This window comes from Chrysemys picta, chromosome 22 (genome assembly GCF_011386835.1).
Source record: "Chrysemys picta bellii isolate R12L10 chromosome 22, ASM1138683v2, whole genome shotgun sequence".
Taxonomy (NCBI): Eukaryota; Metazoa; Chordata; order Testudines; family Emydidae; genus Chrysemys; species Chrysemys picta.
In genome coordinates, this window is record NC_088812.1 from 10,654,689 (window position 1) to 10,671,880 (window position 17,192).

General features: G+C 51.2%; 1 protein-coding gene across 2 annotated transcripts; it reads left to right on the forward strand.

Annotated features, from left to right (window-relative positions):
- Nucleotides 1–707: 707 nt before the first annotated feature.
- Nucleotides 708–16,942, forward strand: SMARCD1 (SWI/SNF related, matrix associated, actin dependent regulator of chromatin, subfamily d, member 1). Of its 2 annotated transcripts, none has more exons than XM_065576561.1 (13): nt 708–907; nt 6,511–6,698; nt 7,909–7,951; nt 8,060–8,182; nt 8,538–8,660; nt 9,898–10,014; nt 11,074–11,175; nt 11,307–11,468; nt 11,615–11,712; nt 12,256–12,391; nt 13,065–13,187; nt 13,490–13,591; nt 15,124–16,942. In XM_065576561.1, the coding sequence occupies exons 2-13, from the start codon at nt 6,520–6,522 to the stop codon at nt 15,175–15,177; spliced, it is 1,362 nt and encodes a 453-aa protein (XP_065432633.1). In that variant the 5' UTR covers nt 708–907; nt 6,511–6,519; the 3' UTR covers nt 15,178–16,942. The 2 variants fall into 2 exon arrangements, with proteins under 2 accessions (XP_065432633.1, XP_008172065.2); XM_008173843.4 differs by lacking the exon at nt 708–907 and adding an exon at nt 5,305–5,517.
- Nucleotides 16,943–17,192: the final 250 nt, after the last annotated feature.

Consider the following 17,192-nt stretch of genomic DNA (forward strand, 5'->3'; position numbering starts at 1 on the left):
AAATCAGAAGCACCCCAGGCAGCTTCTCCCTCCCCACAGGGCTCACATTGTGCATCTCAAACTGAGGACCAAAGAGGGGACTTGCTGCAGAACAAAGTGTTGGCCCTGAATTGGAATGACTTAAGTACATACTTACTAAAGGCCATAGTGCATACTGTGTGACAGCATTCACTGGCACTGAATGTGGCTTCAGGCCTATAAAGGGATTTGCAGCCCTGATAGGCCAACGAGGGCCCCAGAAGCCAGACAGGTTACCTGGCGTCACCAGCAAGAAGAAGGACACGGGTTAATTACAAGTGAAGCCCAGCTGTGGAAAGGCTAGGGCAGTGCTATAAAGCAAGAAGGGGATGGCAGGGGAAGGAATCTGCCATCGCTCTCTGGGATGAGGGAGCTTGTTAGGGACAAGCAGGAAGTCCAGGGAGCGAGTAAGCCCTAAAATCCTGCCCTGGAGTAAGAGTCTAGCTAGCAAGAGGCTAGAAGGGGGTGAAATAGCCAGGGAGTAGTATAGCTCCTGTGGTAAACCCACAAACAGGCAAGGGAAGAGAGAGAGAGGCTGGGTAGGAATGAGCCAAGGGACAGGGACTGAGCAGTCCTGGATTGCTGGTTATAGGGCCCCTAGGCTACAATCCGGTGTAGCAGGCAGGCCCGGGTTCCACTGCTAGCCACTAGTGCTGGTGGACTTTGCAACCCCGGGAGGGGCCTGGCCAGAGGGACCAGGATAGGCTATTGCAGAGTGAGCAGAAAGCAGAAGCGGGCACCCAGTGCCACAAGAACTACTTTCCCAGATGTAGCCATGAGCAGGCACACTAGTGGTGAGTGGGAATCCTGTTACGAGGCCTCTGACACATTTCTGCATTTCAGCATGGAGCAGGCAAGGATGGATCCTGGGACCTGACTTTGAGTGGGGGTAAGTGCAGGGGCCCTGCATTCCAGCAATGGGCAGGCATGGGGCTGGGACACTGAGGTTTAGGGCAGGAGTTAGAGCCCAGTGCAGTGAAATCCTAGGCTCCTCCCTTCCCACACTAGCCAGGCGTTGAGCCTCCTGCCTTCCAGCACAGGGCACCATAGGGAGGGCTCCAGCCTGGGTTTGCTGTGGTGATGTGCACCCTCGGAGTGGGCACTGCTGCCTCCTAGCAGCCAGGTGGTGACAAAACAAACCCAGTGTCACTGTCTAGAGCTAAATGGCTGGAAAACACGGCCTCTACAGTTACAGGGCCTTGCTAGCAGCAAAGGAATAAATGTTCCCAGTGCTGCAGCCTTCAGCAATGTGCTGCTGGCATTCACGGCTTCTGCATGACGTTTGAAGCCAGCCTGCTTCCCCAGCACCTGGTGCCCAATGGCTGAACCACCACCACGGGGCCGTGGCTGGGGTAGGGCACGTCTGGGTGGTGGTGGGGTACTGATGCAGTGAGAATGCACCCTTTGCACCTCATCCTGTTCTCAGGCCTCAACATAGCCAGGGCTCGGGAGGGCTGGGCGTGGGAGTCTGGCCAGCTGCAAAGGCCAGTTCTGGAGCTAAATATCCTCAGACTTCAAGGGATCTGGGGTTTGGTCCCAGCCTGTCTGTGACATGTAATGGTGCACAGGTCACAAATGGCTGACTTGGGCAGCTGGTGAGCCCTCTGTCTCAGCCTGCTTGCCTAGCGCTACCCAGTGCCGTGGAATGAGTTTACTGGGTTGCAGCCTAGTTTTGACATCACAAAAACCACCAAGATGGGCCCTCCTTAGCCCTCTTGTTGGTAGCTCCATGAGAGGCCAAGGGGTGAATGGGCCAGAGGAATTTCCCTCTCCTCTGACTCCTAGGCCGGTCCCTCCAGGGTAGGGCTGTGGCATGTTGGTGGGGTCAGGTGTGTGTGGGAAGCTCAGGCTGCTGCTGACATACATGAGGTGCTGTGAAATGGCCTTGAGGCCAACACCGCTCTGATGTGCTGACATAAAAGCTCCAGGCCTGATAAAAGGGCACTCTTCACCACAAGGCCCCAGATACTCAGTCGCTATGCAGGGATGGGCTGCCCACTGCTAAGACCTGGCCTCCTCTGGGTTAGAACATAGCTGCCACACAGCAGCTTAGCACAGGAAGTGAAGAGGAAGTCAGTGATCAGTGAATACTGCAATGGGCAGTTAGGGAGACAGCAGGGAATTTGGCCAGGTGCTGATACCTTGTCTCTCATGTATGGCATCATAGGGCCTTTCACAACCACAAGGATTAGGACCTCGGGTTATGGCACCTCCCATGGTGTGGCTCTGCAGTCCCACACCAGGGCACTGAGTTGAGTATGGAAACAGGCCCACCAAGCCCAGGACACTTCATCCACAGAGGAATTCCTGCCCCTACAGAACAGCATTGCATTAGCCTCCTACCTAATTAAATAGTACTCGGCAAACTTGCCACCGGATACTCCAGGCTTGGAGCCAATCAGATTAGAGAGTCCCAAGTGTCCCTTCAAGAGGCTCTCTGGCACTAATGGAGTTTGGCTTCCTGGGGCCCATCTCATTCAGTTAAGACTCCGCTGTGGACACGTCCAGCTGTTCATCTCAGGAGAGAAACAGGCTACAGCTCCATTACTGCGGCAGCCAGAGAGGCAGAGTGGATTAGAAGGCATTAGCTGATTTATCCCTGTTAGGGACTGTGGGACCTGCATGCAGCCAACTTTGGCTGCAGCGCAGGGGGCACAAGCCATGCCACCCCTGCTAGCACTCTGGCGCTTTCACCCTGGGGATTGTGTGGCCTCCGTGAACCTGCAGCGTGAGGATTAATCATGCTGAGTGTATAAACACAGCCAGAGATAGCATCACCTCTGCGTTCCTCCCCCCCCCCCCCCCCCCCCCCCCCCCCCCCCCCCGCGCGCAGTAATTCATGGTTACCATTCGCTCACCGCTGGTGCTGCCAGCAGACACAGGAGCTGTGATACAGCCCTGAAGTGAGCGCCATACAGGTAGGAGAGAGCTGTGCTGTGCAGCCGGGTGCCCTGACATGGGCTGGGGCCCAAGTGGCAATGACGGTCCTTTGGGCTAATCACCCTGTCCTCTGTGAGGTGCACATCCCAACCACACTGAGGGGCCAGGACCTGAGCCGGGCAGACTGACCCATGTGGGATTTCTCTGGTGTAATTACAGGCTGGGGCTGGGCCAGTCAGGAAGGACAGTATGGTCCATGCACTGCTGTGTATTTGTGGCCACATGTGTTTGGTGTAGCCTGTGTTCCTTTGTGGGTCTCCCTCCCACCACCACCCCATCCCACCAGACACTTGGAAATGAAACCTCATCCCTGGCAGTGTTTGGTCTCTCCTGGTTTGACAAGCATTGCTTTGTTTTAAGGCTCATGAGAATTGTTGCTGCTTTCTGTGCTGTGCTGCTCTGTGGGCCAGGCCTATCAATCACATCAGCACTGTGCTAGGAGCAGGGCTGGAACTTGCCAGCACAGCACCAAATAGTGCAGGTCCTACAAAAACAAGTGGCTAGGTTTTGGGGTGGATGGGTTACTGAATTTCCTGGCAACCAATGTTCAGCTCTTCATCCAGCCTCTATTCCCCCACCCCCACGCCGGCTGCTGCAGCTGTGGGGCCTGCACCCTCCACGCTTGGCTCTGCAGCCCCTGCCATGGGCAGAATGCTGCTGCCTATCTCTTTCCTCACATGCAGAGAAGCCCCATCTCCAAACAGCTCCCCCATCACCCCGTTCCCTTCAGCAGCTAGTTCAGTGACCCCCCCTCATAGTTTAAAAACTCACAGATTTTGGTTCTCTGCCCTCCCGCTAATGTGCTTCTGCCATGATGCCCACAAACACGTGGGCCTGGTGCTAGCTGGGCTGCAGTGACTTGGGACTACAGAGACGATGGATGGAGACAACAAAGCACCCCTGTGTGACCTGATCTTTCTCCCTCCCCCAACCCTTCCTGTCCATGTTCAACATCAGAGAGCTCTGCAGCTATCATTCGCTCTCTGAATTTTGCTGTTTTCGGTCTCTCTGGTAACTGTATCTCTGTCTCTCAAAGTCTGAGCTTGGCCCTCGCTCGTATACCTCCACACTGCACTTCCAACCGGGGGTTGGTCTGAAATCCAGTCAATGGAGTTAGATCATTGTACAAGAGATCAGATTTAGGCCCAGCAGCTCTAACTCAGACCCTGCACACACCTGGAAAGAACTGAACAGCCAACATCATAACAAACCAGCGAAAGAGAGAGTTTTGTTCCAAACTAAAGAGACTCTTACAGGTGACTTTGCACTGACATTACTAAAGCCCCCTAGTGTGCACTGCGCTGTTTCACCTGACACGTGCTGCAGCTACCTCATTAAACAAAGCACAATACATTAGCCAACCACAATATTTTGCAGTAAATCTTGTGCCAGTCAGAGGAAAATGCAGCTAAATCTTAGTCGCCAGCTAGAAGGTGTCTTCTGTCTGGCAAGGAATTTACCCTGCAGCCTTGCAAGCAGGACCAGATATTTAAAAAAATCAATTTTACCTATGGGTGGTCACACCCCAGTGTTCATACACCAGACACCAAGGGGCTGATCCTCCTAACAAGTCTAGCGCCATAGATTTCAATGGGGATACTCCTGATTTACACTTGTGTGAGCAAACAGAAAATTGATACCCTCAGATGATCAATCCAGCCAGACACTGCAGGTGGACTGTTTAACTAACTGGCTTGGAAACAGCCCCTGAAGCTTCAGCAGAGCAGTGCTTTCCAGCAGAGCTAAGCCTTGCTGCTTGGGAGGTTTGGTTCAATAGCCCAGACATGTTACCCAAACCTTTTGGAGCAAGTATTTGCATCAAAGCTATTTGGAGACAAAAAGTATTTTAAATCATTCACCAAAATTCGACCCTAGCCAGAAATGCCTGAAGCAGGGCCGGAGCTGGGTTCTGATGGAATCACTCTATTTTCATTCAACATTTATTAGGATATTTTTAAAAGCAGCGGTTGATGCTCCCTATGGTGCAGCCAGGGGGTTCTGGGCATCACAGCACAACTGGGCATCCTAGGGAGATGCTTTAAGCCAGGCAGTGCTCTAATTTTTGGCAGCCTCCTGAAGGCTGCTTGTGTGTCCCTGCCCCTTCCTCATGGTCACAGCCGCCCTCACCCCTGGACATTACTCCCCGTCTGCACTGCCCACACCCCACACCCGTGCTCTTCCCCCTGACACTGCCCCAGTCCCTCCCCGGGGCTCTAGGCTGCCTGCAGAGCCTTGCAGTGCCGGCCTCCATGCGGCAGGGGGAGGCAACCTGCGTCCCCAGCATCTCTCTGTGCCCTACCCGAGCACTCTATGGTACCTCTGGCGCCGCTCTGCCCCACGCGCTCTATGATCGATGTCCGGTTCCGGTCCCGCTCCCCCTCCCCCGCTTTGTGCTGGGAGAAGATGGCGGCGCGGGCGGGTTTCCAGTCGGTGACTCCGAGCGGCGGCGGCGGGGGAGCCGGAGCGCTGGGGCCGGGCCCCCCGGGGCCCCCCGTCCGCATGGGCCCGGCTCCCGGCCAAGGCCTCTACCGCTCCCCCCTGCCGGGCGCCGCCTACCCGGTAAGGCCGGGGAGGGGGCGGGGCGGGCTCGGAGGCAGGAGCGGGGGGAGGGGGGGTTCCGTGCTCGGGCGCCCCCTTGGGAACGATACAAGGGGAGGAGGCGTTTCTGATAGTGGGAGTCAGGTGGGGGAGGGGCCGGGACCTGCCTTTGTCCGGGGCGGGGGCAGTACATGGGGTGGGATGTATCTGAGCGCGCTCTTGTCTCGGTGGCTCTGGGGTGAACGAGGGTTCATACTCTGGGGGTGGTATGACAGCAAGCTGGGGCTCAGGGCGAGGGAGACGTGGGGAGGAAATGGGGCCTAGGTTCATGGTGAGAGGAATTGGCAAACTATGGGGGGGTGTATTTGAGGATGAGGAGGAAATGTTTGGGTGAAATTGGGGGTTCCACGGGGTGGGAGTGAAAGAGGTCACCCTGCAGTGAAATCAGGGGTGCCCTGAGTAAGGGTTACTCTCAGTTAAAAAGGTGACCCTAAAGAGACTATTGATTGGGAAGGGAGAAGCTGGGATCTGAACTATGGGAAAGGGAGAGGAGAGGCAGCCTAGAGGAAATGAGTGAGGTGGGGATTAGGGGTAGGAAAGGGGAGAGTGGGAGTATTTTGTGGGGATGGCAGTTGCAGTGGTGATTCAATGCATGGAGGAAAATTGTAGGCAGCGGTTAGGGCCCAAGGCCTGCAGTGAGGAGAGGTGTGTGACATTAAGAAAACTCTCTCATAGCCAGCTTTGCGGGTTATGGTTTCTGTGTTACAGTCCCATTCATTCTTGGTTGGAAGCATCCGCTTCTGGAGCTGTTAGCCCTGTAGTGATCCATCTGAGTCCATCCCAAGGAAGCCCATGAGTCACGTGGCCCTGTGCTAGCAGGGGTCACACTTAGCTTAGCAGATGTGGCTTGGTAGCCCACTTGTGCTTAGGACTTAACTGCCCTTTATTGGGGAGTCTCCATCTTTTCAGAGTTTGGTTCGGATGGAGACCAGATCCCTGTGTTTCTCTCCTCAGCGCCCTGGTATGTTGCCAGGCAGCCGCATGACACCTCAGGGACCCTCCATGGGTCCCCCAGGATATGGTGGGAGTCCCTCAGTCCGGCCTGGAATGGCCCAGTCTGGTATGGATCAGTCCCGCAAGAGGCCAGCTCCTCAGCAAATCCAGCAGGTCCAGCAGCAAGCGGTCCAGAATCGTAATCACAAGTAAGAGGCCAGATTTCTTGCCTCATTCTGAGGTTGATTATCTTTTCTATGACCACTTAGTGCCTCTTCATGAAGGACACCAAAGTCCTTCACAAGTTGTAGAACTATAATACCACCAAAATTCAGCCACCTCTGAGGTGGAAGGCTGGAGCGAACCAGTACACAGCACATTGCTAAATAGACATTCAGGGTCAGGCAGATTTTGTCCAAAACACCAGCGCATCCTCCCACCCACCCTTACAAAAGTGCCAGGCAGATTCTAATGTTCACATCAAGCAGACCTGATCTGAGGTGGTTAAGGAAGAAAAATGCTCATAGAGAAAGCACTATCTAAATTGAAATAGGCTATTTATAACCCTCCAGAAAATAGGTATCATATCATAAATTCTTATCCATCGTATCAAAATAAACCCCTTTGGATGCTAGTTGGCTACGTTGCAAAAATGGATTAGCCAATATTCAGTAATTCGGACACTTGCTGCTGATGTCAGAGATCAGCACAATGCTTTGTTGTTTGGGTCACTACATCTAGGACTTCTGTCTCTCTTTTGCTGCCAGCACGTTCTTGGACTTTCTTCTTTAATTGTTTTGCGTGGATGGCTCAAACTGACTTAAACTTTTTGTGCACCTATTTCACTGAGTGATGGGAGCTTCAGATAATAATACTCAGCTCCTATGCAAGAGCAAGGTTTTTTTTTTTAATTTCTTAACTCTATGTCATTGTCACTTGATACTACTCAACAGTATCTCCTGGCTTAAAAAAACTTATCTGTTAGAAAATCCAACTTAATATTCAATCAAGCCTGGGAGTCACTTTGTATCAAAATAAAATTTAACCAAACACCTCTCCAAACTCAGGGCAACCCCAGCTATCCATATCTCTTGGGAGACTTGAAATGTTCAAATAATCAGGTGGTCTCAGGTCTTGCAGGTGCTTTTGAGCTCTGCAGTATTGGCGTTTCAATCCTGCTGTGGCCATGGAGAGGAAGGGTGGGTAAGGAAAGTTTCTGTACAGAGACTGACAGTCACAATAAACAGCCTTTGAAAGAGAGGAGGACTGGACTGAGACAGATGTTGAGGAGCAAGTGCCCCTCATAGCAGGGTCCCAAATCTGAGAATAAACCCACATCCTTGCTCCTTTTTCTTGTATTCTGACTGGTTGAGAGAAAAAATGGTTGCCATCTTAATGTGTGTATCCTTCTTTAAACAGTGCTAAGAAAAAGAAAATGGCTGACAAAATTCTACCTCAGAGGGTGAGTGAGGTTTTTTACTTTTCCTGCCTCCGCTGCTGTAGTTCTGAGTTCTAAGCAGTTTCAGGGGGAGAGAAGCAGCGTTCTTGATTGGCTTGTGCTTTGCCGTAGATTCGTGAACTGGTACCAGAGTCTCAGGCCTACATGGATCTGTTGGCATTTGAAAGGAAACTGGACCAGACGATCATGAGGAAACGTCTGGATATCCAGGAGGCCTTGAAACGACCCATTAAGGTAAGGGAGGATAGTGCTCAGGTTTCTTGCTGGGGTGCCTAGAGACCTGTGACTGAACTGAGAAAACAGGACTGACTTCTATGGCATTTGGGTGGGTCTGTAAAGGCTCTTGAGAGTGCGATGTATTGAGGGTCAATGTCCTATCCTGGACTTTAGCCTCAGAGGGCAGTCAGGGGTGCTTGCTGACCCTCTCTTTGCCTGGCTTGCTCTCTGGTCTGGCACTCTGTTTCTCAGCTGCAGGAGGTGAAAGTGAGTCCAGATCCTGTGGTTTTTTTTTTATTGTGGCTGTGGCCTGAGCATGTTTATTGGCTTCTGCATTTTGCTGTTAACGTTTAGCTGATACTTTTCCTCTTAGCAAAAGCGAAAGCTGCGCATTTTTATCTCCAACACCTTCAATCCAGCCAAGTCGGACGCGGAAGATGGCGAAGGGACTGTTGCCTCGTGGGAGCTCCGGGTGGAAGGGCGGCTGCTCGAGGACGTGAGTGTGAGGCACCCAGCCCCTCTGGGAAGGGCGAGGGAGCAGCATTAATTCTCCAGATAAGATGAGCTGAATGGGTGTGGGAGCTAAACCCTGTTGGGTTGTGACCAAAGAAGATGCTTTCAAAGGTCTGGAGTTGGAGGTGAAGACCAACTGCTTAATGTCTGAGAATGGAACTAGGGGCCCTCTATCCTAGATGATCACAATGGTCCTTTCTGGCCTTGGACTCTATGAATGTATCCTCTCTCGCTCGTACCTGCCCAGGAGTCTGATGAGAAGGGGGAGAGGGTAAGAGGGCCAAACCAGTTGGCCACTCCATGAGGTAGGATACTACAATAATAATACTTAGCTCTTTATAGCTAAGAGGATCGATGGTGGGAGAAGATTTGTGGCACTTGCCTTCCCTACCTCTGAAAGCAGACACAAAGATTGCACATAACAAGTTTGTGAGTTCGTTTCCCCCCCAAAAAAGTCTCTAGTTTGCCGTGAGGAATTGGCCTCGAGACTGGATTTGCAAACACAAGGGAAGGATCAGGGTTTATTATGGGTAGTTTGGTTCCTTCTTAGCTCTTGGGCCAGTAACTGTAGTGCAATTTTGGAATAGGGCTTCCTGGACTTTAATCGTCCTGCATTAATGTGACTGCCCTGGGCCTGGAGGAGGCCTTGAGTCCGCCTCACAGGAAGCTAGTCAAACCTGGTATTGTGCTATGGTTATTGGCAAGGGATTCCCATGGAACATCCGTATTGGATGTAAAATCTGCCCCAGTACTTCAGAACTTAATCCCTTTACTTTTCATCTCTGGACTGTCCTGTGCTGTTGGGCTTCTTCCCCTTTGTGCTGGACAGCTGATCTGGTGTGTGTCCTTGAGGGACCTATTTACTCTAGCCTGTGGGGGATAGCCTGCCGGACTGATTGGCAGGCATACTGTGTTAAGGAGAACAGCTTCTGATAACCCTGGATTCCCTAGAAAGACACAGTCCCTGCCCCTAGTGGAAAGGCAAATGGATGAATGACAGAGGATGTGGGGGGGAAGGGATAGAACAGACAGCAAAGAAGCCAAGGCAACCAGCAAACATGCCATTGTCTCCATGTTGGGGTTTTGGAAGGAGGGGTGGGTTTAGTATAAGTAAATGGGAGTTGGAGGGTTCAGTTCCCATCAGTGCTTTTGTATGTGCTGGGTGTGCTCCATTGCTGGCCTTGACTGCCCTAACACTTCTCCTGTCTGTGCTGCTGCAGGCTGCTCTGTCCAAATATGATGCCACCAAACAGAAAAGGAAATTCTCATCCTTCTTCAAGTCTCTGGTGATCGAGCTGGATAAGGACCTGTATGGCCCAGACAATCACCTGGTGGAGGTGAGCTATACTTTTATTTCATCTCCAAATGGAGTTCAGAATCTTGGCAACCATGTCATTCTGGGAGCTAGGAACTCTTGAGTGCTGAGACCAGCACTGCTACTGACTTGCTAGGAGCCCTGGGGCAAAAAGCTTCACCTCTCAGTCTGTGAAATGGGGATAATGCTAACCTCCCTCAGAGGGGTTGAAGCTTGTTGGGTAAGAAGATAACTTTTGTTTGTGCCCTTTCTGCTCCATTCTGATGAATAAGAACAGTATCAGAGTCCCTTAGCTTTGCACAATTAGTGTATGTGAAACTCTAGGCAAAAGATGCTCCTGTGAAGTGCAAAGACACAGACAACAAATGCCTGTCTCCTCTGTTCCCCGTACTTGGAGCAAGTCTGGTAGCGTTGGGAATGTAGCAGAGGTGGATGCATAACTTGGCCATGCTGTTGGGAATCATTCATGATAAAGCCTATCAATTCTATGTTCTACCTGTTTGCAGCACAGCTGGAATTTCGAGGACGCGAATACACTTACACACTTATTTGAAAGGAGAGTCTAAGACAGCCTCTCTGTTAAGGCAGGTGTAAGACAGAGGCATTAGCTATCAGCTGTTTCTAGGTGTATTGAACAATTGTTGCATCCAAGCCCATTGTGTTGGGGACAGCAACGTGATCCATGCCAAATAAATCAAGCCCCTTTGCAGCCACTTGACTCTTGTGAGTTCACATTTCATCCGTGTCATTCTCCCCGGATGCTCCATGATAGTAATCTTGAACTTTAAAACTGGTGAGCTGCGTGCTCCTCTGATGAACTCTCCTAACACTATTCACCGCAGGAGTTCCAGCCTCCTTTCAGAGGGGTTGTCAGAGCCACCACAACTGTCTGTAGAGTCCAGGGGCACATGGCAGAGATCACATCCTGTCAAATGGGCAGGATCTTTCTGGGGAGGAGTTTGTGTCATCAGTAAAGGGCAATTACGGGTAAATGTTGTGCCTGGCAAACAGCAGGAGCAGAGGGAATGACTTGGCAGTCTGTGTCCCTAAACCACCTCCCCTGCTGTTTTCTTTTTTCCAGTGGCACAGAACTGCTACTACCCAGGAGACAGATGGCTTCCAGGTGAAGAGGCCTGGGGACGTGAATGTGCGCTGTACTGTCCTCCTGATGCTGGACTATCAGGTAGGCAGGCTGGTACGATGCAGATGGGGAGTGAGCAGTGCCTTAGCCTCTGAGTTGTGACTTGGATGAACCCTATCTGTAGCTGCTGCATCATCTTTACCCCCACCTTTGTCATGCTCTTGTCTCCTCAGCCACCACAGTTCAAACTGGACCCCCGCCTGGCTCGTCTCTTGGGGATTCATACCCAGACCCGCCCAGTGATCATCCAGGCACTGTGGCAGTACATCAAGACCCACAAGCTACAGGATCCCCATGAGCGGGAGTATGTCATCTGCGACAAGTATCTCCAGCAGGTAAAAGTGTCTCCAACTTAGGGTGGGGCAGTGTGTCTGGGGCAGGAGACAGCTTTGGCTTCTGTTGCCAGGAACCAGAGATTCTCCAGGCTGCCCCTTTCCCAGCACTGTGCTGCTTTCCACCCCACTCCCTCTTTCTCTTGCAGATATTTGAGTCTCAGCGGATGAAGTTCTCTGAGATTCCTCAAAGGCTGCATGCTTTGCTCATGCCCCCAGAACCAATCATCATTAACCATGTGATCAGGTGAGACTGGCCCCTGAGGCACTGTTTGATGGGAAGGGCGGATAAGTGAGCTAGAGAGACTTGTATGGGGAGATGCTCCCTGTTACAGTCCGTTTCAGTAGCTGCTGACCTTTCTGCACCTCTCCATCTTTCCATGTCTTTATTCACTCTGCCCTGTGTGGATTCAACAGCCTCTTTTTCCCGTTCACCAAGCACCCCTTCTGTAAATCCCTGCTTTCTTTCCTCCTGCCAACACTGACCTCCACACTGTGTATCCGCACGCTTATGTTGACCCTTTGCACTGCGCTTGTCTAGACTGTAAGCTCCTGGTCCCTTGTGCTGCATGTATGATGTGCGACTAGGGAAGTAAAGTGTTTTCCTGCTCCTCAGTGTTACTGACCCCTTTCTTCTGTTACAGAAAACCAAATGTAATGCATACGTTAATCCTGTCTTCCCTACCCCCACCCCTCAACCTATGGAGCTTAGAGGTGCTAGTAAGGATGCACTCATACACTGACTCAGGCTTCTCGCTTTTTCTGGGTGTTCTCTTGCTGATGTCCACAGTGTTGACCCAAACGACCAGAAAAAAACCGCCTGCTATGACATCGATGTGGAAGTGGATGATACTCTTAAAACTCAGATGAATTCTTTCTTGCTGTCCACAGCCAGCCAGCAGGAAATCGCTGCCCTGGATAACAAGGTAGGAGCTGGATCCTGCCCTTCCAGCTAGAGTTTGTGTGCTGGGATGAGGTTGACTGGCACAGTGTTGCAGGAGAGAGCTTTTTTGCAGCTTTCAATATGGATTCATCTAGTGGCTTTATATTTGGGATCTAGAACAGTGAGGGCAAAATTTCTGCCAGGGTGGCACCATTTCTATGAAACCAAATCAGATAGTGACAATCTTTTTACTTACCAAAAAAATAGATTTGAAAGTGAGTGATTAAAGGGAAACTGGCTTAGTGGTTAGATCTGGGGACTGGGAGTCAGGGCTGCTGGATCCTCTTCCCAGCTCGTCTACCTGAGACCTTAGAGGCACAGATGAAGTGACTTGCCTATCTCGTTACAATGCAGTAACGTGAAGCTACATCTTGGGGGGGTTTGCCAGTAGTTCCTGGTAGTTAAAGCCCAGTGAGATCTTTGGATGAAAGGTGCTGAATGTCCTGAGTCTGCATGTCAGTGCATGTCTGAACCTACCACCCTGTCCCTATAGGAAGAGGGATGTAGGGTGGGGTGTATGTTACACATCTGGGTCAACCAGGAAATATGAGTTTTCATCTTAACATGCTGGACCCTTTGGTTTGTCTTGCCTCTCTGTCGGGTTGGCCTCATAACCTGGTTCAGCAATACGCCATTACTACATTTTTCTCTCTCAGATCCATGAGACAATAGAAACCATTAATCAGCTGAAGACACAACGCGAGTTCATGCTGAGTTTTGCCCGTGACCCCCAAGGCTTCATCAATGACTGGCTCCAGTCACAGTGCCGAGATCTAAAGGTAAAAGGATTTTTCCCTTTTGTGTGGAAGGCAAACAGAGGCTCAGTCCATCCAATCAGACTCTTCTTGTTCAGTTAGCAGCTGAGACACATGCAGGGGCACAATTTGCAGGACTGTAGTCACACTGAAAATTGGAATTGAGTGCCAGGATTTCAATCTGACGGCGCTGGCTGGGCCAGGTCTTGCTGGAGTCTGCTTGGGGACAGTGCTTGTGGGTAGCCCAGGACATGGGGAGGGTTGTGAGAGTAATTTGGGCAGCTGCATGACTCTGGGTTGTAAGCTGCTCTCTTTGGTGCCTCCAGACCATGACTGATGTTGTTGGGAATCCAGAAGAGGAGCGTAGAGCTGAATTCTACTTCCAGCCCTGGGCTCAGGAAGCCGTGTGCAGATACTTCTACTCCAAGGTGAGCGTTCCCATTTGAGGGAATCCATCCACACCTGGCAGCTGCTATTCTGCTTGTAGGGAGATGCTGTTCGCTAAAGCTGGGCGTAGTGCAGCCAGGCATACGGCGTTTCAACCACCTAGTTCTGCTGATGCATCTCAGTCCTAAAATAAAATAAATAAATTAATGGAGATATCCTATCTCCTAGAACTGGAAGGGACCTTGAAGGTCATTGAGTCCAGCCCCCTGCCTTCACTAGCAGGACCAAGTACTGATTTTGCCCCAGATCCCTAAGTGGCCCCCTCAAGGATTGAACTCACAACCCTGGGTTTAGCAGGCCAGTGCTCAAACCACAGGGAGCTATCCCTCCCCCATATATTCCCCCCCTGATCTCCAGCACCCTTCTGTTCCAATCCTGGATACCCACACATAACTTGACCAGTGCACCTTGGACCTGGATTTGCCACAGCCCATCTGTTCCAAGTCCTATTGCTTCAGATACAGTGCTGCAACTTTGTGGCGTGGTCTTGTACTGCCTACTCCTGAGGGCATTCTGCACCTAAGAATTCTGAGCACAATACTTTAAAATTCTGCAAGTTTTATTTGTCAATAAATAAATGCAGAGGCACAGTGGCACAGAATTCCCCCCCAGGAGTAACTGCCAGTAAACATTCATCAGGGCTGGAAAGACCCCATCACACTATTTGCTGGTTTAGGGCCAGTTAGGATTGAAACTAGGTCATGCAGAGGTGATACTAGTGTTAGCCCTCACCACCACGTAGCCAGCCTCTTCCCGTTTAAATCCATGGTTGTTACACAGACATCCCTTTTAAATCGCAGCCAGAACCATGGTCCTTGAGCTTGGTGCTTCCTAGGAGTTCCTTGTGCAATGTAGCTGTGAGGAGAGGCCATCCCCCTCTCATGGGATGCATGCTGGCTTGGCCTTTGCTTTCAGATCTCTGCACGGGAGCAACCCACAGGCTAGTGCAGAGCTGAAGTGGGCCCTGGCAGAGAACTGGAGCCACGCCCCAAAATCCCCTGCATGGAATTGAAACTGCCCCATCACAGGCTTCTTGTTAAGCAAACTGTTAAAAAAAAAAAAAATTCTTTGCCCTTTTCTTAGCCTTTTGTGTCAGAGGCTGAAGTGCTTTGCACCTGCGCTAATTCCCTCATAGCCCTGTATTGGCTGCACTTCAAAATGGGGACATCGGAGCACAGACTTGCCCCAGCTCATGCAATGAATGATTGGTAGAGCTGGCATTAGAACCTGGAGTCCTGACTTCCATTCCCTTCATCTAACCACTAGACAGTGCATCCTTCACTAGCCTGTGGAACACATTGTAACCTGTGGGCTGTACTACGGACAGGATTTAGGAGGCGGGGACAGGGAGCCAACAGGAAAGACATAGCCAGGCTGAGGAAGGAGTCCTGTTTCTTTCCTAGGGGCTGTGAATGGGTTTGGACTCCTCGTTCCTTCACTCCTCCAGGCTTGGAGCATTTGTTATTCGGACTCTGACTGACCATTCACTGGGATCTGGCTTCTCCTCCCACAGGTGCAGCAGAGACGGCAGGAGCTGGAGCAGGCACTGGGAATCCGCAACACATAAGCTGCCCCACTCCTTCCCTGGTCAGAAGGCATCACAGCTACTTGTGGAGACGGAGTGCTGCAGAGTTCACTGTTTAGGCCCACACAACCCCCACTCCGGCGTAGAGACCTGCAGCCATTACTCACCTCTGGCAGTGTCTGTATCAATGTGACTCCAGAGCCCCGCGGGGCTTTGGGGATGTAGCAAGCAGACAGGCTCAAAGGATCACACACTTCTACCTGGTTTCCTCCCTCACTGAGGCCCTGTCAGTCTCAGAGCTCCTGCGAGCTGACCTTGTCTCCGCTTTGCCTGTAATGCCCCCAATATCCAGTGTTTCTGCAGGTTCAGAACTTCTCTTGAGTTCAGAAACTTACCACAGCCCCTTCTCCAAAACTGGGCTCTAGTTCTTGCACCCCAGAGAATGTGGGGCTGGAAAGCCTCTCAGCATGGGCCCTTCTGGATCTGCCATGCAGACAGAGGCCTGTGGCCATTCACTTCCCAAGGTCCCATGAGAGACAGCGGCCAGAGCTCCTGCATGTTGGCACACACTCTCCCCCTATGGGGGTGCTCTTGCATCATCCCTCCTTGTAGGACTCTCCTCTCCTAAGAGAGGGTTTCTGTGCTATGTAGAGAATTGCTTTTCCCATCATGTCTCTGTCTCCTTAGTTAAAGCTCCCTTCGTGTTCCCTAGGAGGCTGTTTCAGCCCTGGAGCACAAGGGAGACACTGGTTCAGCACAGAGATGAAGGAGCTATGAAGAGGTAACTCTACTGCATGCCAAGGGAGCTGCAAGTGTAGCTCTAACATGCAGGATTGAGCAGCAATGCAGTCTTGCCAAAAGCTGCTTGTTCTTCCTGCTGCAGGGAGTGGGGAACGCACCAACTGCTGCTCCTCCTTGCAGTGGGATTATGCGGAGCATAAAGCCTTAGGGTCATTTCTTGGACCAGGCTGATGATGATCCTGCGTCTCTGCCTTTGGTGACTTGAATGCTCCCTTGCGTATGATGTGAGGAGGCAGCCTGGGCCTCTACCAAACAGCCCCAAACAAATAAGCAAATTAGTAGAAGTCAGGGCTCCTCTGCTTTGTTGTCTTCCATGTTTGGGCATAGAGTAGGCTCTGGGGCTGTCACAGGGCCGGTGATCGAGTATGTGCAGATGGGTTATCTCCAGCTGGGAGAGTAGCAGCCTAGACATGGAATGAATTGCTAATGAATTAATTTAGTGGCACTCTTGTGCTCTTTGCCCTCAGGACCATGTGTGTGCAGCAGGTCGTGTTGGGAGGTGAGGGCTCTCTTCACCTGGGGCTAAATTTTCTGCTCAGATTCCTTTTTGGGACTGTAAAATGAGCGGACTCAGAACCCAGTTGGTTGTGCTCTCCTCATGTTAGCTGTAAAATCATGTTACTGACAAACAGCCTCAACTACCCTGGAGTGTGGTTGAGGGGCTGCTATGAAATTGGGAGCCCCTGTAAGCCTGTGTGTGTGAGAGAGAGACTGCTTGTCTGCGAGTAATACACTTTCCAACCTTCCCTCCCTTCTGTCTTTGGACCCTTAAAGAATTGCCCCTTTATAGCACCAGGGGCTGAAGTCCCGGTGCCGGTTAATGCAGACTACCGGCTCCTCGGGGCAAGTAATAGTGAAGGATGCTTGGATATTGCCTAGGCAAGTGTAGCTGTTGCAGAAATACTGTTTTTATTAACTGATTATGGTTTTTCATGGACCAAAATTTTTTTTGTACTGTATCCTTGTAGATGTCACACAATTTTAATAAAAGCCTCCTGTGAAGGAAGCCGCTTGTCCTCCTTCTGTGCTGGCGAATGGCAGTTTGCAGTTGTGTAACAGACAGCTCCTGTCATATAACTGCTGTGGAAGGGGTGAAATGACTTCCTGCTTGCACCTGCAAAACCCCCGTGTAGTGGGAGCTCTGCTCATTGAGGGAGGGCAAGCAGGAACACTAGACTCCACTCCCTTTTAAAAGGAAGACAGCTTGTTTATATGGTCTAAATTTGACTCACCTTAAAATTGTGTGGAATTTGGAG